General features: G+C 39.1%; 2 protein-coding genes across 3 annotated transcripts in view; one reads left to right on the forward strand and one right to left on the reverse strand.

Moving 5' to 3' along the window:
• The first annotated feature begins 5,572 nt into the window (after positions 1–5,572).
• LOC133605789 (Y-box-binding protein 2-A-like) lies at positions 5,573–12,553 on the forward strand. The gene is made up of 11 exons (XM_072913120.1): positions 5,573–5,762; positions 6,350–6,413; positions 6,478–6,511; positions 6,579–6,668; positions 7,118–7,348; positions 7,398–7,400; positions 10,005–10,084; positions 10,165–10,330; positions 10,403–10,504; positions 10,582–10,654; positions 12,125–12,553. Exons 1-10 carry the CDS (start codon positions 5,573–5,575, stop codon positions 10,621–10,623), a joined length of 1,002 nt encoding a protein of 333 aa, XP_072769221.1. The 3' UTR covers positions 10,624–10,654; positions 12,125–12,553.
• Positions 12,554–17,818: 5,265 nt separating this feature from the next.
• The window catches only part of LOC133606819 (solute carrier family 2, facilitated glucose transporter member 4-like), a 59,761-nt gene continuing 55,314 nt past the window's right edge, over positions 17,819–22,265 (reverse strand). Inside the window, exon 10 of one of the 2 annotated variants that reach the window (XM_061961169.2) lies at positions 17,819–18,583. In XM_061961169.2, the coding sequence (XP_061817153.2) occupies positions 18,374–18,583 (210 nt within the window). In that variant the 3' untranslated portion in view covers positions 17,819–18,373. The remainder of the gene's footprint in view (positions 18,584–22,265) is intronic. The other variant, XM_061961170.1, reaches the window with a different exon arrangement.

Here is a 22,265-nt window from a genome sequence, read left to right on the forward strand (position 1 = left end):
GATTCAGTACCCCCCTATGCAACTGGCTGCTTGACTTCCTCACAGACAGACCCCAATCTGTGAGAGTAGGCAACAACACCTCTAGTGGTGCAGAACCAACAACCTGGTCCTGAATGTCAACAAGACTAAGGAGATCATCGTTGACTTCAGGAAGCACCAGTCCAGCCACGCTCCACTCTTCATCAACGCACAGCGGTGGAGATGGTAAGCAGCACCAAGTTCCTGGGGGTGCAGATAACTGACAATATAACCTGGTCCCTACACACCGGAGCTCTTGTAAAAAGAGCTCAGCACTTTTTGCCTCGGATGAAAAGAGCACAGCTCCCTCCCCCCATTCTCAGCACATTCTACAGAGGCACTATAGAGAGCCTGCTGACCAACAGTATCTTTGTCTGGACTGGAGCCTGCAGTGCCTCAGACTGGAAGTCTCTCCAGAAAGTCGTGAGGATGGCGGAAAAGATCATCAGGACTCCTCTTCCTCCCATCCAGGAGATCGCAAAAGCCGCTGCCTGACCAGGGCTCAGAAAATCTGCAAAGACTCCTGCCACCCCTACCAAGGACTGTTTTCACTGCTGGACTCTAGAAAGAGGTTCCGCAGCCTCCGAAGCAGCAGAACCTCCAGGTTCTGTAACAGCTTATTCCCTCAGGCCGTAAGACTCTTGAACGCATCATAAAAATCCCCTCAACTCCCCCCAAAATGGATTAACTCGCTGGAATAAAAAAGACAATATAACATACGTCCATAAAAGTGGACGCATGTGAAAAAGTGTAATATATTTATCTGTACAGTAGCCTATTTATCTATTTATATATGCACCTTATTGCTTTTTTTTAATCCTGCACTACCATGAGCTAATGAAATGAAATTTTGTTCTTATTTGTACTGTAAAGTTCAAATTTGAATGACAATAAAAAGGAAGTCTACTGTAAGTCTAGTCTAAGTCTAAGTAAATATTGGACCAAAATTGGAGGGAAAGGTTCCAGACCCAGTTTCAATTGAGGACTATGATACCATAGAGAGAAATCCCAACTCAATGTTCCTCAATAATGTGACACAGGAGGAAATAGTTAAAATCGTGAAAAAATGCTAATCTAAGACTTCAACTGATTGTAATGGAAACGATAAAAAAGGTTATTGAAGAGATCTCAGGGCCATTAATGTATATTATTGAACTGCCATTTCAAACAGGTAAATTCCCAAATAAAATGAAAACAGCTAAAGTTTCACCAATTTATAAGACTGGAGACAAACACCAATTTACAAATTACAGACCTGTTTCTTTACTTCCACAATTTTCTAAAACCATTGAAAAACTTTTCAATAGCAGATTATAGAGTTTCACAAACAAAAATAGAATACTCGCTGAGAACCAATATGGATACAAAGCTAATGTTTCAATTTCGATGGCTTTAATTGAAATTACAGAAGAACTTACCAATGCAATAGATAGTAAAAAATGTGCGGCAGCACTGTTGATGGATCTAACTAAAGCATTTGACACAATTAATCACAATATTTTAATAAAAAAACTAGAACGTTATGGCATCAGACGGTTGGTCTTAAACTGGATTAGAAGTTATTTAACAAACAGGTAACAATACCTGAGGCTAGGCGAACACACGTCTACAACGCTAAATATATCCTGTGGTGTAGCTCAGAGATCAGGATTGTTTATTATTTTTATTGGATAGTAGTCTGTTTATTTCAATTTTTAGTTTTTTCTTGTGTAATTTATTTTTTACCCCATATTTGTTCCCACTACCACACCTTAAATTGGAGTCCTTAATCTCGTTATATGCAAATATAATGACAATAAAGTCCATTCTATTCTTCTATTCTATTCTACCAGGACCAAAATTGTTCAATCTCTATATAAATGACATTTGTAAAGTTACAAAAGATTTAAAGTTAGTATTATTTGCGGATGATACAACAGCGTTTTGTTCAGGAGAGAACACACAGAAGCTAATACTAATAATAACAGAAGAAATGAACAAATTAAAAAGATGGTTTGACAAAAACAGACTGAATCTCAGTAAAACTAAAATAACGCTATTTGGTAACAGTAGAAGAGAAAGTCAAACAGAAATACAAATAGACGGAATAGAAATTGAAAGAGTAAATGAAACCAAATTTCTAGGCATAATGATTGATGATAAATTGAACTGGAAATCTCATGTAAAAAATACACAACAAAGTGGCAAGAAACACGTCAATAATGAATAAAGCAAAATATGTTCTAGACCAAAAATCACTCCATATTCTCTACTGCTCGCTAGTGTTACCATATCTGAGTTATTATGTAGAAATATGGGGAAATAACTACAAAAGTACGTTTTATTCATTAACGGTGTTACAAAAAAGATCAGTTAGAATAATACATAATGTTGGATATAGAGAACATACAAACCCCTTATGTATTGAATCAATCGTAGTGAATTTGCAAATAGCTAAAATTATACACAAAGCAAACTATAATCTGCTACCCAAGAATATACAACAATTCTTCTCAACAAAAGAGGAGAAATATAATCTTAGAGAAAAATGTAATTTAAAACATTTGTACGCATGTACAACACTTAAGACCTTCAGTATATCAGTATGTGGAATTAAATTATGGAATGGATTAAGCAAAGAAATCAAAAAATGTACTAATATGATCCACTTCAAGAAACTCTTCAAACTTAATGCAGAACCATGATAAACATTCTGAATTTATCTCATCCATCCATTCATTTTCAAGATAATCTAACTCATCTCACCATATGAAATATACTTTACTTCACCAAGTATTGTTTATTTATTTATTTTTTATTGTTATTACTTATGAAGTACAGTATATTGTGAATAAATTGAGAACAGAAAGTGAACACAAGTTTTAGCAACTGCTATTTAAAGGAAAAGGGGTTCCTAAACTCTGCTTCTTCCTCCTCCTTTTCAAACATGTTGACTAGAGAAACTGGAAATTGTGATGTATCATGTTGTATGTTCGAAATAAACTCAAACTCAACTCAACTCAACTCAACAATTTACTCCATAAATAACGTTAAAAATAAACAAACAAAAAAAAAAGAAGTGAAGTAAGTTGTTTCATATGGTGAGATTAATAATATTATCAATAAGTTCAGAATGTTTTTCATAATTCTTTGTACTTTGTAAACACTTTCAGTTTGAACAGTTTCTTGAATTGGATCATATTAGTAAATTGTTTGATTTCTTTAATTAATCCATTCCATAACTTAATTCCATACTGATATGCTAAAGGTTATAAGTGTTGTACGTGCATACAAATGTTTTAAATGAAATTTTTCTCTAAGGTTATATTTCTCCTCTTTTGTTGAAAATAATTGTTGTATATTCTTGGCAGCTGGTTATAGTTTGTTTGGTACATAATTTTAGCTGTTAAAAATGTATACTATATCGTGGAATTTCAGTATTTTTTATTCAACAAATAAAGGGTTTGAGTGTTCTCTATATCCAACATTATTTATTGTTCTAACTGATCTTTTTTTGTAACATGGTTAGTGACTGAATTGTACTTTTGTAGTTATTTCCCCATTTTTCTGCACCATCACTCATATGGTAACACTAGCGAGCAGTTGAGGAGGGGTTCTTAACCTTTTAGACCAGTGCTTCCTTACCATTGTTGGGCCGCCACAAGATAGGTGTTTCCAAGCTGTGGGCCGTGGCGCACTCAGGTGTAATACACTTTGTCACCACTTGTGGCAGTAATGACAATACCAGGGGTGTCAAACTCATTTTAGCTCAGGGGAGGCATGGAGGAAAATCTGTGCACACGCAGGCCGGACTATTAAAATCATTGCATTAAAACTAAAAAATAAAAACAACTTCAGATTGTTTTCTTTGTCTTACTTTGGCCAAAAAAAGAACAAACACATTCTGAAAATATTACAATAAAAATATAGATAGATTTACTGTGGGACCCCATTTTTACGACTTGATGGGGTCCCTGGGACTGCATTTTGAAAATTCCTAGCGCCAACACTGATGGAGTACTGGTGCGTGCAAAACAGCAGCAGGCGGCTGTGGCCTGCGGGCCGGTTCTAATACTAATCAAATATCATCCTGGGGGCCATAGGTAATTCATCCGCGGGCCGGATCTGGCCCACGGGCCTTGACTTTGGCACATAGGGACGATACCAAACAAGCAAAAGTAGTTTGAAGCTAAAGTCAGAGAGAGTCTTCTCAAGTGCAAAAATTATGAGTACATTTTCATTTAATTGACATTTTACTGAAGAAACATATATATTGTTATTATTATTTATTATAATTTCAATTAGATTTGATTTATTTTAGCAATGCGTAATGTACATTTATTTTTCATTACACACTAAAAAATGTTGGGTTAAAAAATAACCCAACTTTAACCCAACAGCTTGTTCAGAAAAAGACGAACCCCTTATTTGAGTTATTTTAACTCAACATTTTGGGTACATTTTTTTCAACCCAACTTTTGCGTTGAATTATTTAACCAAAAAGTTCAGTTATGCTAACTCATCGTTGGGTGATTGTAAATAATGTTAATGAGATTAATCCATAATAAAATTCCCTTCAAGAAAAAAGTTACTTTTTAATTAAAAAAATGCATTTTACCCCAAAATGCGCTACTTGTTGAAAAACAACCCAAAAATGGTTCATAATTTTGAAAACCCAGAAATTTTGATAAAATAATACCCTTTAAACCCCCAAAAATGGATTGCTCTTCATAAAAATAACGTTAAAATTTAACCCAACACTAGCAACTCATAAATTGGGTTATCAAAATAACCCAGCATTTTTTAGTGTGTAGTTTTTATGTGATGTATTACATTTTTTTTAATCAGCCTGACCTAAGTCTCAGGTTTATGTGGTAAATACAAAATAAATGTTTGTTATTAACCCATGATTTCATACGATTTGACTAAACTTCAATTTAGGATGGACAAATGTCCTGCATCTGGACACTGGCCGAGAATTAGTTGACGGCCGAGGGTGGAGTCGGCTCTCTCGGTTGCTTTCTTGGGTCTGCTCCTGTCTCTGGCCATGTTCCCCCCCACCTAGCAGATGATAGCGTGCAACATCGCAGAGGCCACCACAGTGTATATGTTTTTTTGTTTTGTTGTTGTTGTTTTACTTTTGTAGCTGTATGTAGAAATGGCTGGTTGCATCAGTTCTGCTCTTTTAATGTCCTTAATGTCCATGTAATGTCCAAATAACTCCAAAATTCAACCCAACACTAGCAACGTTAATTGGGTTATAAAAATAACCCAGCATTTTTTAGTGTGTAGTTGTTATGTGATATATTACATTTTTTAATCAGCCTGACCTAAGTCTAAGGTTTATGTGGTAAATAAAAAAATCAATGTTGTTATTAACACATGATTTCATACAATTTTACTAAACTTCAATTTTGCATAAAAAAAAGGTATTTATCACCACTGACATTCTTCTTCATGTTTTCTTCATTTGACTTTCCCGTATGAAGTTCGACAGAATTGGGTCTTTGCAAACATAATATCGACCACCCTTCCCGTCAATTAAACCCCGCCCAACACCTGCTCCTCTCCACCAATGAAAACGCTGCTTGATGGGTTAAAAAGTTGGAAGTGTGTCGGCGACAAGAAGAAGAAGAAGAAGGAGAAGGAGGCTACATCGAGCATGACGGACGCCGAGGCGCACAGCCCACCCCCGCCGTCACTGGCACCGCCGTCCTCGGTGTCGTCGGCGGAAGACAAACCGCTCCGGGAGAGGAAAGTCATCGGTGAGGTCCGAGCGTCTTTCACCGCCTAAAAAAATAACACACCTTGACAATGATTGCGCGGTGACCACACCTGTGCGCGGGTTGTGTGGCGAAATCAGATGTTGAGGACGAGGCAATATTGTTTGTCTATTCATTTGAAATGTTTCCATCTTTTATTTAAAAAAAGAAAGAAAAATAATTAGATTTGCATGGACTTTTTTTTTGTTTTGTTTACATTTTAAGCTTTGATCGTGTTTTGTGAGAACTTTATCGTAAACTAATTTGAAAATAGAAAACTGTGCGAGAGTCATCGTTGGTGTTTATGATTTCAAGTATCAGAATGTAAGGGTTTTCTTTTTTTCTTGTACTTGCATTAATCAACACTCCTATTTTAAAGACAATAATAAATCTCTAAAAGTATACTCCTGAGTTTTTTTAAATGATGTTTTGGTTGACCTGCTTTCAAAGACTTTGTGTTAATAATTGACTCAGAATGTCACACCTTGTTGTTGTCTTGTGCTTTACAATGTGTGTGATCACATGACCTCTCCTGTTCTCCAGTCTGTGTATTGTCCATTTATTTTTATTTTTTTTGTGTGTCCCGGCAGCCACTTTGGTGCAAGGCACGGTGAAATGGTTCAACGTTCGTAACGGTTACGGCTTCATCAACAGGTAACTGACGAGATGGATGTGCATCAGCTGTGACGAGCACTACATTGTCTGTTTGTTTTTCAAGGAATGACACTAAAGAAGATGTGTTTGTTCATCAGGTAATGCAAACCAGTTGTTCAAATACAATATTTGTATGTAGTAATTTGTTTTTAATTTTTTTATTAGACCGCTATTAAGAAAAACAACCCTAAAAAGTTTCTACGCAGCGTTGGAGATGGAGAAGTGGTGGAGTTCGACGTCATTGAAGCAGCTAAGGTAAGCTCTTTGCTCAAATCAATTAATTGCCAAACGCGGGCCTAAGCTGGTGTTTAAATGGCTCTGGTCGGGTTTGGCCATTTTGTTTTTGGTAGCAAAACAAAGACGGGCCTGTAACTCAAAGCTAAGATGTGGTTTTTGTTTTTTTGGCACGCTTAGCATATATTTCATGTACTATCTTAAAACCGAGGTACATACCCAACTGTGCCATTATACCCCTATTTAATTGTATTTTCATCTTTTTCTCACTCTAACTATTGGGCAAAGTTTTGGTCAACCTAGCTAGAAATATGAATGTAAAACAAATGCACATTGGGAGGACTTCCTATTAAATTTTTAAAGCTTTTTTTTTTTTTTGTTGAGGTTTTTACAAAAATATATTTTATTGACGACATCTCTAAAATTGTATACAACTTATTTCTCACTTGTAGTGCCCCTCTTCCCTGCAGGGTTCTGAAGCAGCCAATGTAACCGGTCCCGGTGGTGTTCCGGTCAAAGGGAGCCGCTACGCTCCCAATAAACGCCGCTTCCGCCGGCAGTTCTTCCCCCGACCCAGTGACCAGGGCAAAGTAGCGGACGGTCAGACCCCCGGTGATGGTGATGAGGAAGCCGGGTTGGAGGAGAACCGAAGACCTCAGCAGCAACGTCGTGGACCTCGTCCACGCCCAGAACCGCAAGACGTAAGTGAAACTTTTTTTTTTTTTTTTCCTTCCTTCCTTCATTGAGCAGAATGTGCTCTGATGGAGGCACTTAATGTCTAGCGAGGCCACTTCAAAGCTTAACCTGTGGTTTGCCAACTATTACGTCTATGGTGACAAACTCATCGCTCCAGAGGTGCTAATTTGTAGTTTTTGGAAAATAATGTAAGCACTTGAAACAGTTAAACGTTTACGCATTTTGGGCGCATGCGGGGTTTTAACACGACTAAGGGTCCATAGCATGATGCCGTTATTGGACAGTGTTGTAACGTAATCATAATGTATAGTGATGGATGTAAACTTATTTCTTACTGTAGAATTGTTCAGTCATTGGAAAATAAATAACTCTCCGAAAAATTTACTTATTTCTGTAGGCTAATTTTTTTATTTTAATATTAAAGGAGCCATATGTAGGAATCTGGCCGGAAATGGTACTGCAATCAAAATTCTATAGTACCCTCTCCCTGACTGAGGTTGCCAGATACGCAGCCGAATCCAGCTCGATAGACTGGGCTACTGCAAGGAATTTCAAACTTCCACTGCCTCTTACTAGGGGTTGAGGTGCTGGGACCATAATAGCTGAATAGACTAGTGTTTTGTCAATAACAAATCTCTAACGAACACATTTTACACAGAAATTTGACTATTTTCAGGAAATACGTCATGCCTGCGTACAATATCACAACAAATGGCAATCATATGGTTGTCAGTACTATCAGAAAAGAGAGACTAAAACCAATTACAACCAATGTTCGCAATGGCTAGCCTATGTGTCGATGTGTCATTGACTGGGCTAGCATGCTAAGCATTCGTTGCATGAACATGCTAGCTTTGTTAGATAAGATCATATACTGTATTGACAATATGGTTTACATACCAAATATCCATTTCCATTTATTACAAGTAATAAGAAAACGTAAATGCCTGACTTGCCTATCAAGGAGGAAATTGGGAAGTTTGGTGTCAGATGAAGAAAAAATCTTCTCCGCCTTCAATCGTCTCCATCTTTCAAAGGCATCCCTGATACAAATACTAGTTTTGTTCCTGGCTTTGTCATGAAGAAGTTGAGAATTGTAACACCTTTTTAGATTTACATGACATGTTTAGTAACTTTACCAGTGGCAGTAGCTCGATGAAGATGTCTGTGTGTAACTGGCAACCTGGATGTGACACACTTAGACTTTCTAATTGGTCAAACAGTGGAGGGTGGGGCGTCGAAATGAAAACTAACAATATTTCAGAGCTGTGAATCTAATTTTGAAATGAGCATATCCATGCTGAACTACTGTTCAGTTATAGAGGTATTGAAAATAACATGATTTATTATTGCCTTTTGACATATCAGGGCCATTTAATGACTTGACATGAAATTATTACATATGGCTCCTTTTAAACATTTTAGGGTTTTTTCTTTTTTCTTCCCCAATTAGAAACACTAGGTCTGACGTATTTATTTTTTTGGTTTCAATCACGGCTTTCTCGCTCGTTTGTCTGTCGATAGGTGTAAATTGCCACCTAACCATTTTTGTTACTTTTGCGGGACTTTTCACTGGCGAGTGGCAAGGCTCTCGGTCTGTGCTTCCTGTGCCGAGTCGCTCTCTGACCACCCAAACCAAGATTGGTAAAGGAGTTTTATGGCCTTCAGTTAATTCTACTGTTAAACACGCTCAGAGGAAGACTTCTTTCTCCTCCTTTTTTAAAGTGAGGCTCAACAAATCTGATCAAAGTTGTCCGACTGACATTTGCATTCAGGGCAACTCTTCCATTGTCCCTCAAACATCTTGAATGTTTTTCAAGAAGTTTTTGGGGACGGCGTGGCACTGTTGGGAGAGTGGCCGTGCCAGCAACCTGAGGGTTCCTGATTCAATCCCCGCCTTCTACCAATTTCGTCACGTCCATTGTGTCCTTGAGCAAGACACTTCACCCTTGCTCCTGATGGGTCGTGGTTAGGGCCTTGCATGGCAGCTCCCGCCATCAGTGTGTGTGAATGTGGAAATAGTGTCGAAGCGCTTTGAGTACCTAAAGGTAGAAAAGCGCTATAAAAGTATCAGTTTATTTATATAGCCCTAAATCACAAGTGTCTCAAAGGGCTGCACAAGCCACAACGACATCCTCTGTTCAGAGCCCACAGAAGGGCAAGAAAAAACTCTCAACCCAGTGGGACGTCGATGTGAATGACTATGACAAACCTTGCAGAGCACCGCAGATGTGGGTGACCCCCCTCAAGGGGAGACCGGATGCAATGGACGTCGAGTGGGTCTAGTATAATGTGAAAGTCCAGTCCATAGTGGATCTAACATAACCGTGAGAGTCCAGTCCATAGTGGGTCCAGCTGGAGACCATCCCGAGTGGAGACAGGTCAGCAGCGCAGAGATGTCCCCAACCGATGCACAGGCGAGCGGTCCACCCCGGGTCCCGGGTCCCGATTCTGGACAGCCAGCACTTCATCCATGGCCACCGGACCTGTGCCCCCCCCCTCCACAAGGGAGAGGGGGGCAGAGGAGAAAAAAGAAACGGCAGATCAACAGATCAACCATTTTGCTGGGCTGGTTGGCTAAATTGACAAAAGTGAAGAACATCTGTCTTGTAGCTTGAGGCTATCCTGCCAATTAACTGCCAAACTTTGTATGGTTTACAGGGGGAAGCAGGAGAAACAAGAACAGAAGATGATCAAGCGCAAAGACCACCGCGGCGTCGATTCTGGCGGCCATATCGACGGTAACTTAACAACTTTTTCCTTTTTATTTTTTTATTTTTCCACCCCAACCCATTGACTTACTAATTGTTGACTGTTCCAGACCGTTCCGTCCGCGTCCCGCGTTAGAACAGTCTGCTGATGTCCAGGTTGCGACTCCACTGACGTCCGAAGAAGTGGACTCTGCCGAGACAACCGGCGAAGGCCCTAAACTACGTCGTCAACCAAGACGCCGTCGGCTAAGGAACTCAGGGTCGTCGACTTCTAAAGTCAGTAACCACGCTAACCTGTAGGCCTACAGGCATCTAACATTTTTTTTGTTTTTGTTTTTTTTGTCCTAGAATGATACTGAAAAGACAGCTTCTGAACCCGGCACCCCTCCCAAGACGTCAAAGTCCGTCGAATTGAAATCAAAATCCCCAAAACGGCCAAAATCGCCAGCGGTAAGGCGGTTAAGCCACTACTTAAAGTTGCTAACATCCCGCTTTTTCTAACTAGTTCTTTGAATTCTTCCACTCAGGCAGCTGCCACAGTAACAGATGCAGCGGCACCAACGGAGTGACGATCCCTGTTACGTGACCTAATGGGAAGAGGTGTGCGTATAGTATATATTGTAACATGATGAAAATGTCATATCACGTTGCTCAATGTACTTCAACACACACTGGAATCTTTTGACTTAGTAAAAACAAGAATATAGACGGTTAGAATTGCCACTATTTTGCATGTATTCTTCTTATGCTTTACTGATAGTGTTTTAGTATTTATCAGTTTTAATGGTGAAGCGTTCATTTTAAATATTTGTGCTGTCACACTTAAAAATGTATTTAAATGAAGTGCGTAACAAAATCGGTTATTTTTGGCGGAGGGTGTGGCGTCCTCTGTTCAGCGACCCTTAAACACGTCGTAGAAACCGGTCTCGTATCACTAAGCTGGAGCACAATTAAATATCTTGGTTGCTCAGTCATGTGTTTCTAGAAGTTTAGATCGGGGTATGTCAATGGGAAGAGACTTCTCCTGTTCTCATTTTAAGCATTTAACCAAGCGAGCTGGCGTCTGTCAGTCCGTGAGTTGATCAAAGTGCAGATTTGATTAGTTTTCCATATTTTTTTACCTGACATGGTAGTACGGTTTTACCGCGGTTACTGTATCATTTCATATTGGTATTAAACAGGCCAAGTTAAAAAAAACAAACAAAAAAAAAACTGCTGAGTCATTACTACTAGAAGTGATTGAAAGTTGTTGAAATAGCGCTTCTATTTACTGTCAAACACATTAAGCACCTGTCCATAAGGTACCATGTTGGCCTTTCCTATCTTTTAATTGGCTATGAGTTGCTACACCAACAGTTCCGTTTCTAATTTGCACTTTTTCGCCATTTTGCTTCTTATGCTATCATATTAGCGTTTTACCTAGTTTCCTTTAGGCTTTTAAAATTGTACATGACTAAAATTGACAGCAATTTGAGTTAGCATTGCGGTGTGAGGGCTTCCTATACTAACACAATGGGTCCCCTATAAAGGCAATGCATATTCTGAGAAATTATAACTTTTTAAACTGATTTTCATGTGGTTTCTTTTTCAACATCAAATGAATATGCTCAGTGGCCTGTGGTTAGTGTCTGCCCTGAGATCGGTAGGTCGTGAGTTCAAACCCCGGCCGAGTCATACCAAAGACTATAAAAATGGGACCCGTTACCTCCCTGCTTGGCACTCAGCATCAAGGGTTTGAATTGGGGGTTAAATCACCAAAAATGATTCCCGAGCGTGGCCACCGCTGCTGCTCACTGCTCCCTTCACCTCCCCAGAGGGTGAAACAAGGGGATGGGTCGAATGCAGAGGGTAATTTCACCACATCTAGTGTGTGTGTACGTTAACTTTAAAAAAAACCTTATAGCTCAATGTCCCCATCTATGGGCCACACACCTGATTATTTACATGGTCGCTCGTCCTTTTTAATTGGACTACTTCCACTGTCAAAATAAAAGGACTTGATCATATAATTAAAGAAAAATACAATTATTTGTATTGAACTGATGCATTTGTTTGTTTTTTCCCCAATAGGTCCCAAGGTTAAAAGGCTGCTGGCCTTATGAGAATGCGGCATGTCTCTCCCCTCCTTGCACTCGCCCCCCTAACCCCCTGCGACCGGTGTTCTCGCCGTTAAAGGTGACCCAGATGGGTGGCGGGTGTGTATTTACAGAGACGATCTTTAAAAGGGGGAAAAAATGCGTTAAAGATGCTTGTTCCTACCCCCTTTATTTAAATAAGTGTATTTTCTTTAACACATCAAGTATTGACTAGAGACTTGATTTTTATTTCACAATTTTAATTTAGTTAAGACAAAGGGGGGGGGGGCGGAGAACAAAGGAGGTGCATTTAAAGAGCTTGGATTAGTTACGCCGCTTGACTTTACTTTTTACTTATTTGAATTTTTTTCGTCTTCATATGGAGGGGATTATGTGCAATGTCAATAAATGTTTGCAATTATGACCACTGCTTGTTCTTTCAGCAACCATTTGAGGAATATAAAGCCTATTTTTGAATTTTTATATACAAAATAAAACTTCTGGTGGTTCTTTTTAATTCATGTGACTCTATAAATGCTGTGAAGCGACATTTTCATAAATGTGTGTGTGTGTGTATATATATGTGTACTTACACATTCATAGATGTGTGTACATACAAACCCAAAACCAGTGAAGTCTGCAGGTTATTTGTAAATAAGAAACAAATACAATGTTTTGCAAATCCCTTTCAACTTCTATTCAATTGAATAGACTGCCAAGACTAGATATTTAATGTTCGAATTGAGAAACTTAATTTTTTTTTGCAAATCATTAACTTAGTGGCAGCAACACATTGCATAAAAGTCGGCACAGGGGCAAACGTTTGGGAACTGAGTAGAACAATACTTTAAGCTTTTCAGGTGGAACTCCCATTCTTGCTTGATGTACAGCATAAGTTGTTCAGACAGGTCTGGATGACCGGCAGGCCAGTCTAGTACCTGCACTCTTTTTATGAAGCCACGCTGTTGTAACACATGGCTTAGCATTGTCTTGCTGAAATAAGCAGGGGCGTCCGTGATAATGTTGCTTGGATGGCAACATATGTTGCTCCAAAACTAGTATGTACATTTCAGCATTAATGGTGCCTTCACAGATGTGTAAGTTACCCCTGCCTTGGGCACTAATACACCCCCATACCATCACACATGCTGGCTTTTACACTTTGCGCCTATAACAATCCGAATGGTTCTTTCCCTCTTTGGTCAGGAGGACACAACGTCCACAGTTTCCAAGAACAATTTGAAATGTGGACTTGTCAGAATACTTTTCCACTTTACATCAGTTCATCTTAGATGAGCTCGGGCCCAACAAAGCTGGGTGTTAAAGGGCTTTCGCTTTGCATAGTAGAGTTTTAACCTGCACTTACAGATGTAGCAACGAACTGTAGTTACTGACAGTTTTCTGAAGTGTTCCTGAGCCCATGTAGGGATATCCTTTACACACTGAGGAATTGAAGGTCCGTAATATCGCTTACGTGCAGTGATTACTCCAGATTCTCTGAACCTTTTGATGTTACGGACCGTAGATGGTGAAATCCCTAAATTCCTTGCAATCGCTCGTTGAGAAATGTTCTTAAACTGTTTGACAATTTGTTCAAAGTGGTGACCCTCTTCCCATCCTTGTTTGTGAATGATTGAGCATTTCATGGAAGCTGCTTTTAAACCCAGTCATGGCACCCACCTGTTCCCAATTAGCCTGTTCACCTGTGGGATGTTCCAAATAAGTGTTTGATGAGCGTTCCTCAACTTTCTCAGTCTTTTTGCCACTTGTGCCAGCTTTTTTGAAACATGTTGCAGGCATCAAATTCCAAATGAGCTAATATTTGCCAAAAATTTAGTTTTACAGTTTGAACGTTAAGTAGCTTGTTTTTGCAGTCTATTCAATTTGATTTAAGTTGAAAAGGATTTGCAAATTGTATTTTGTTTTTATTTACGATTTACACAACATTCCAACTTCACTGATTTAGAGATTTGTGTACACTTGTGCGTGTTTGAATACATACATACTTGTGCCCGCATGTATACATACACGTGTGTGGGCATATACATACATGTTGCATGCGTGTATACATTATACATATGTGTGCATTCGTATGTACATTACATACGTGTGTGCGTGTGTATATACATTACACTCGTGTGGCCGTGTGTGTATATCAGTGACGTGCGGTGAGGTTCATGACTGGTGAGGCACTGACTTCATCACAGTCAGATTTACAAACATATGAACCCTAAAGAGTATCTTATTCACCATTTGATTGGCAGCAGTTAACGGGTTATGTTTAAAAGCTCATACTAGCATTCTTCCCTGCTTGGCACTCAGCATCAAGGGTTGGAATTGGGGGTTAAATCACCAACAATTATTCCTGGGCGTGGCACCGCTGCTGCCCACTGCTCCCCTCACATCCCAGGGGGTGATCAAGGAGATGGGTCAAATGCAGAGGACAAATTTCACCACACCTAGTGTGTGTGACAATCATTGGTACTTTAACTCATTGGCGTTGTTAGGCCTATTTTAGGGGGGCTCAAGCCCCCCTAAAATATTCTTAAGCCCCCCTAAATAATTTGGTGTTTTTTTTACAAATAAATGCCGACATATTCATTATAAAGTGGCCCAAATATGAGTTTAAATAAATAATCATATAACCTGTTCACTCAGTTTCCCCCCACTTCGTGGCGTAAGGTAGAGAGCCCCTTTCGTGCGTCGGTATCCAATCCATTCCACTTGTTCATATAGAAAATGCCCACATCACTCAAATTCCAGCCCGCATTTTCTCTGCGACCTTGCTTGCGGTCCTGCAGGTGTACGAAGCACATTATCGTCCTTTACAATGAGTGAAGCTGCACAAAACCTTGTGTGTGCAATTGTAAATAATTTATTTTTTAAGTTTTGTGTTTCTTGTAGAATCTATATAAAGTAATATACATTAGCCTATTGTTAAAATAATGAAAAAAACAATTAAATATATTTGTTTTATTGTATTGTTACATTAATAGCTGTTTTATTATTATAGGATGGCTTGTTAAACATTTAATAGGATTTTCAGAGGGAGGAAAAACCAAGACATTTAATATAAAATGTAAAATGAATAAATACATAAAAAGAAAAAGAAAATATATGGTTAAAAGCCATCGTCACGGGGAGCATTTCATTTCATCCCGTGCATTTTTTTAAAATAACAATGAATAATTTCTAAGTCTTTGTTAGCCGTTTGTGAAGTTTTGTGCTCGTGCGTAACATTCGCTCGCATCCTGTGCATCTCCTGGGGGCAAAGCCCCCCCTGTCCTTAAAAGCTAGTGACGCCCCTGCTTTAACTTAACTTTAACTTTACACATACAAACTGTAGCACACAAAAAAGCACATTTAATAAAAAAAACGTTATTATGGTCTTACCTTTAATTATAAGTGCGGGAACAGTGGTGTTCGTGTTGGAAGAGTTGTGAATGAATGAAATATGAAATCCGTGCTGCAGTCTGCAGGTGTACCTAATGTAGTGTCCTTGCAGTCGTTCACGGCTCCTCCGGCGCGAGCAATGTTGTTTTTGCACTTTTTGGCTTCTTGTTAAGTGACTTTTTTTGGGTGGATTCGGTCTTGCACGTGGAGGGTTTGGGTGTGGGCTTTGGTTGGTGTGGCGCTCTCTTTGGGGGTGCAGTCTGCGGCGAAGGTGCCTTAACCAGCACCAGGAGGCGGGGTTACGCGAGCCTCAGCCAGTGCGTCTTCGCAGCAGTTTTATGATCGCTCAGCACAAGAAATACTTTACACACATACAGTTGTTGACAAAATACACTGTACATTATATACCTCAGCTAACTAAACTATGGAAATGTATAATATAATTCATGTAGCAATACGGTCTCACTGCACAGCAGACCAGCAGTTAGCCGAGTCCGTCCATGTTGAGGCACTGAGTGACGTGCCTCGACTGGCTGCTGTTCACCGCACCGTCTCTTCTCAGTATTTGAACGGCAAATGTGAAAATTCAGCGATTTTGAATAAAAATAATCTAAAACTCGTGAAGTGAAATGGAAAATAACTTTATAGTACAATCACTGGATACATGTAACAATTTAATTTTTTTTCTTTTCTTTTTACATTTTTAGGGACGGCGTGGCGCAGTGGAAGAGTGGCCGTGCGCGACCCGAGGGTCGCTTGTTCAATCCCCACCTAGTACCAACCTCGTCATGTCCGTTGTGTCCTGAGCAAGACACTTCACCCTTGCTCCTGATGGGTGCTGGTAGCGCCTTGCATGGCAGCTCCCTCCATCAGTGTGTGAATGTGTGTGTGAATGGGTAAATGTGGAAGTAGTGTCAAAGCGCTTTGAGTACCTTGAAGGTAGAAAAGCGCTATACAAGTACAATCCATTTATCATTTATTTATTTATTTTTCTTTCCATGATGGCAGGTGAGGCCCTGCCTCACCTGCCTCTAGTGACTGCACGTCACTGGTGTATATACATTATGTATACATACACTTGTGTGTGTGTGTATTTTCAGATGTGGAGAATCATGTAAAATTATTTGACATTTTTAAACCCGGAGATTTAAAGATTTTGAAATTAATTCAAATTTGATTTGAAATATAACATTTTTATTATTTCTTTTTTTTAAATACAAGTATTGTGTATTTTTCAATGGGTTAGTTGTATTTTTGTGTGTAAAACCCTCGCACGTAGTAATGGGGAAGTAGAAGCTTTTAAATAGATTTACCATACGTCCTTTTTTCCCCGCACATGTCCTCTTTTGCGGGGCTGTTCGGGCGGAGTTTCTTAAATGCCTCAAATGTCCGGCATTTTGAGTTAGGGTTGCGTGTATTTTCAATGTACGTTCAGGGTTAAGAAGGGGTTAAAAACAAAATAAATTGTGAAGCTGTGCGTACGCAGCAGCATTCGTGAGGGAGGGACAGAGAGCACGAGAGAGTTATGATAAACGCGCATGCGTCGCCAGGCTCTGCTTTTTATCGATAGATTTGTCAGATTTAATTTTTTATTATCTATAGCAGGGGTGTCAAAAGTGTGCCTCGGAGGCCATTTGCGGCCCACAGCTAATGTTTTAAAGGCCCACGGCACATTCTAAAAATACTATTAAAATAAACAAAAACATAAAAGTGAAATAAAAAGTATAAAGTGAAATGTAATTTAAAAAAAGTTGCAATGTCAACTAATAAAACAAAGCTGTTTTTTTTTTTTCAAACTGTCATTGCTCAAAACATAATATTGAATCAAAATCAATGTTATAAATTATTGACCTATCCAAGGTTCCGATTACTTCACATCAAATATTCCACTTTGAAAAATATTTTTGGTGGAAGATTTTGCATATTTTGTGTGTTACCATTAAAAACATAGTTTTGTTTGACAAAAAAGGGCGGAAAACAAACAAAAAAACATTTAAAAAAACTAAAACATTTTGAAATGAGGGATAGGTCTGAAGTTGATGTAGACTCCAGAGATTTAAGCATTACATATAAAATGTATGCATGCCCTGGCACACCATTATCATTTCATGACCGAAGCAAAACACTTTTTACACTTTTATACTGAAATAAATACACCTACAACTTATTAAATAAAACCATAGAAAAAACTACCAGCAGTGGTAAAGTTCAGATCCATGAAGGAAAGAATAAAGTGAATGACATATGTATACAAATTTGTTTTCTTTTTTTTTTAATGAATTAAGTAATGTTTATGACAACCTTTTTCCAAAACACAATATAGAATGTGAGATGTAACAGGATAATGCATACGTTTATAATTTTTTTTCCAAAACGCTTACTAAAAAAGTGGGACCCCAAAAATTTACTGTGGAACCCCATTTTGAAAATTCCTAGCGCCAACACTGCTGTCAACAGAGGAGAAAAAATGCTTTATGTAAATAAATGTATTATGTATAAAGCAAGTTCGTGTATCATTGGCACATTTTCACCTAGTCCCGGCCTTGGCATGCTGCCCGCCTTGGCACGCATATGGGTCCTCTTTTTGGGATTTCAGAATATGGTCAGCCTATTTTAAATGTTTTCAACAAGACCGTTTACTTGTACGATTTATTGATGCCAGTTTTGATTCACTATGTTAAGGAATACAAAAATAAACAGACGTGCAGAAGTTGAACAAGCTGCTAAAAGTTGCAGTACTTGGCGTTAAAGTGCAGGAAATTGCTTAGAAATATTTGGAGAACACCACACACCATTTGAAACAATACACATTTTCACCACAAGGAGTCTCTTTCTCTCTCCCAGACTGGTCTTAGTCGGTTATCTCATCCCCTAAGTAGTCCAGTTCTGTGCTGGTCTTGTCCATATTCATGTCCATCATTCCATCAGAGTGCTGCTGGAAGTTGGTGGCAATCTGGTCAAAGGTTTTGCCTCGCGTCTCAGGCACACGAAAGAACGTGAAGACCAGGAAAAAAAGCAGTAGACCGGCGAAGATCAGGAAGACGTACGGACCACAAAGATCCTAAAACAAAAACACAATTTCTTATGCAACATGATTCTGTTGGACATGTACATAGTGAATGTTGATGACTTTCTGACAGAAATATATCTTTTAGATAGCAGCTACTCCTGCGTCGGATGAATATTTGACCGAATCCACTCCACTCAAATGGGTTCTCCAATACAATTATATGATTAGAGACCTGCTACTACTGCACCCAAGACTTACAGTACATTTGGAAAGTATTCAGTGCTTCACTTTTTCTACACTTTATGTTGCATCCTTATTCCAAATCAGAATAAATACATTTATGTCCTCAGAATTCTACAGACAACACCCCAATACTTTTTTTTTTTTAATTTTGCTAATTTATTAAAAATGAAACATAAATCACATGTACTTAAGTATCCAGACCATTTGCTCAATTTGTTGATACACCTTTGCCAAAAATTCCAGCCTCTAGTCTTTTTGAATACAATGCCCCGAGCTTGGCCCACCTATCTTTGGGCACTTTCTCTCATTCCTCTTTGCAGCACCTCTCAACTGCATCAGGTTGGATGGGAAGTGTCAGTTTTCATCCAGGATGTCTCTACATTGCTGCATTCATCTTTCCCTCATCTCTCAGTTCCTGCTACTGAAAACCATCCGCAGCATGATGCTGCGGATGGTTTTTACCATTCCTTCACTGTAAGAATGGTATTGGCCTGGTGATGAGTGGTGCCTTGTTTCCTCCAAGCATTATGCCTGGCATTCACGCCAAAGACTTCAATCTTTGTCTCATCAAACCACATAATTTAATTTGTCATGGTCTGGGAGTCTTCCAGGTGCATTTTGGCGTACTTTCTTTTACTAAGAAATGGCTTCCGTCTGGCCTGATTGGTGGATTGTCCTTCTGGAAGGTTCTCCTCTCTCCACGGAGGAATGCTGTAGCTCTGACAGAGTGACCATGGTCTTGGTCACCTCCCTGACTAGACTAAGATGAATGCAGCAGTGTACAGAGACATCCTGGATGAAAACCAAAGCTTCAAACCCTCCAATCTAGACTCCAAACATCCCAGAACAAGCTAGTCAGGTTACTTTTAGACCTCCACCCCAGATCACACCTAACTCCTACCAACTTCTCCAAAGTGGGCTGGCTCAGGGTGGAGGACAGAGTAAAACAACTTGCACTGAGCCTAGTCTATAAAATCAGCTACACCTCCCTGATACCGAAGTTCATGTCAAACTACTTCCTTAACGTAAATGACCGCCATTACCACAACACCAGGGGGAGCGCCACTAACCACGTTAAACCCAGATTCCGATCTAACAAAGATCTTAACTCATTCTCCTTCTATGCCACATCAATATGGAATGCACTCCCAACAGGTGTAAAAGAAAGTGCATCTCTATCCTCCTTCAAAACCGCTCTAAAAGAACACCTCCAGGCAACTTCAACCCTTGACTAACACCCTCCCCCCTCCACATCCCACCTCCCCGGATTGTAAATAATCAAATGTATATACTTGTTCTTATGCTTTCTGAACTCACTATGTTCACTGCTCGCTGTACATATCCTACACTGTTTCAATGTCCATTTCTCTGATGATGCAATTGTTGATGACAGAAGTGCTGATATCAACCAAACAAACAAACCCCCCCCCCTCCCCCACGTCCCACCCCCCGGATTGTAAATCATGTAAATAATTCAATGTATATACTCTGATGATCCCTAATAAATTAGCAAAATTACAAAAAAATGTTTTTCACATCGTCATTATGGAGTATTGTGTGTATAATTTAGAGAACAAAATTGAAGTGATTTAATTTTGGAATAAGGCTGTAAAAAAACAAACGGTGGGAAACTTTCTGGATGCAGTGTATCTGGCCCAGTAGATTCTCTCTACATCTTGTTCTCTCTTCTTAGCCAATCCCACATATTCATGTGACTGTTGCTATATTCTCGATCACATTTTTCTTCCTTTCCTCTGTCCGTCCCCTATTGAACCATGTACTGTTTGGTAGCTTAAAAATACAACTTGAACAAGAGAAAATCACTCACCTGTTGTACAGCACACCTGTTCTGGCAAAACAATCACAGGTAGTATTGTAGCCAAACGATTGTCAAACGTGTATTTCAATCAAATTTGTGTGTTCAACAGAAAACTATATATCTGTATTCAACTCAGGAGCTCTCGGTTGGTTGTTTGCCAAAACCACCAGTAACTGGTGTACTGACCATGGCATTACTGTCCTCGATTGGCCTGCCAACTCCCCTGACCTGAACCCCATAGAGAATTTGTGGTGTATTGTGAAGAAGAGGCTGAAAGACACCAGACCCAATAATTCAAATGAGCTAAAGGCCGCTATTGAAGCATCCTGGGCATCCATAACACCTCAGCAATGCCACAGGCTGATTGCCTCCATGCCACGCCGCATTGATGCAGTAATCCATGCAAAAAGATTCCCAAGCAAGTACTGAGTGCATTAATTGACATTTTCAAATGTTTGATTTTGTTTTGCTGTTGTAAATCTTTATTTTTTACTTGGTCTGAGGAAATATTCTAATTTTTTGAGATGGGATTTTTGAGTTTTCTTAAACTGTATGCCATAATCAGCAATATTGAAATAATAAAAGGCTTGCAATATTTCAGTTGTTGTGTAATGAATCCAGAATGTATGACATTTTCATGTTTTTAGTTGCATTACAGAAAATAAAGGACTTTATCACAATTTTCTGAGACAGTCCTGTATATAGTATCTTTTTGGTGCTATTCGTTACCATCAAAAATATTCTTAAAGTAGCAGTAGACTGGAAAAACATGTTGCCTCTATATTGAAGAGGCATATATAGCTGATTTATGACACCAAAAGACTTCCAAAGTTTCTCGCAGAGAATCCAGTCAACACCAATGCAAATCAAGCAGACTTTGTGAGAGCCAACAATGATTACTTTGGGAAAAATTATGATCCAGGACTATATTTTTGAGCGCGAACACAAAGAGGACGAGTTTTAGAAGCCGACTGCTACCCAAATGCAGTGTTATTGTAACATGAGCATCCGCAACATTTCTAGGTGCTAAACATACAAACTAACAATAGCAAACCAGAATAAAACATATACTTATTGTAATATTTCCACCCGCGCTGGGATGTTGACCGACTAGATGCTCACATAATCCCGTTTAGATGAAGAATTAATTACAAATCTCACAAAGGGTTAAAAAAAGTTCCTGCAGGAAGCGTCTTTAGGGGTCTTTTTCGCCACCTCGGGGGATGTGAAAGTGGCCCAGCCTGTCGGTCTATGGCCACATTTGTCTACTAGCAGGGGAGAGATATGTGAATTATAATCTAGAATTTACTTTCAGCAAGTTTGAGACAAACCAGAAGCAGCCACCTATAGTGTGACAACAATAGCAGCGTAAGCTAGCATTAGCTCACCGCTATCAATGCGCCGCTAAAATAGTCCGTCTGCATTGGCGCTTATAATAACAATATCACTCATATTTGGTTAATTTTCAGGTCAAGACATGTTAATGGAATATTGTTGGCACTTTCTGGATGTTTTTAGAGAACATAATGGGAGGACCCTCCATCTGTTGACTCAATTGCTAGATACTAATTTACGATTTCGAATGCATAAAAAAACCCAAGCATATGTGTTCTTGTTTTACATAAAGATTGTGAATCATAAACAGCACATCTCTTTACAATGTTTGCGTAT

Source organism: Nerophis lumbriciformis, linkage group LG05 (genome assembly GCF_033978685.3).
Source record: "Nerophis lumbriciformis linkage group LG05, RoL_Nlum_v2.1, whole genome shotgun sequence".
NCBI lineage: Eukaryota > Metazoa > Chordata > Actinopteri > Syngnathiformes > Syngnathidae > Nerophis > Nerophis lumbriciformis.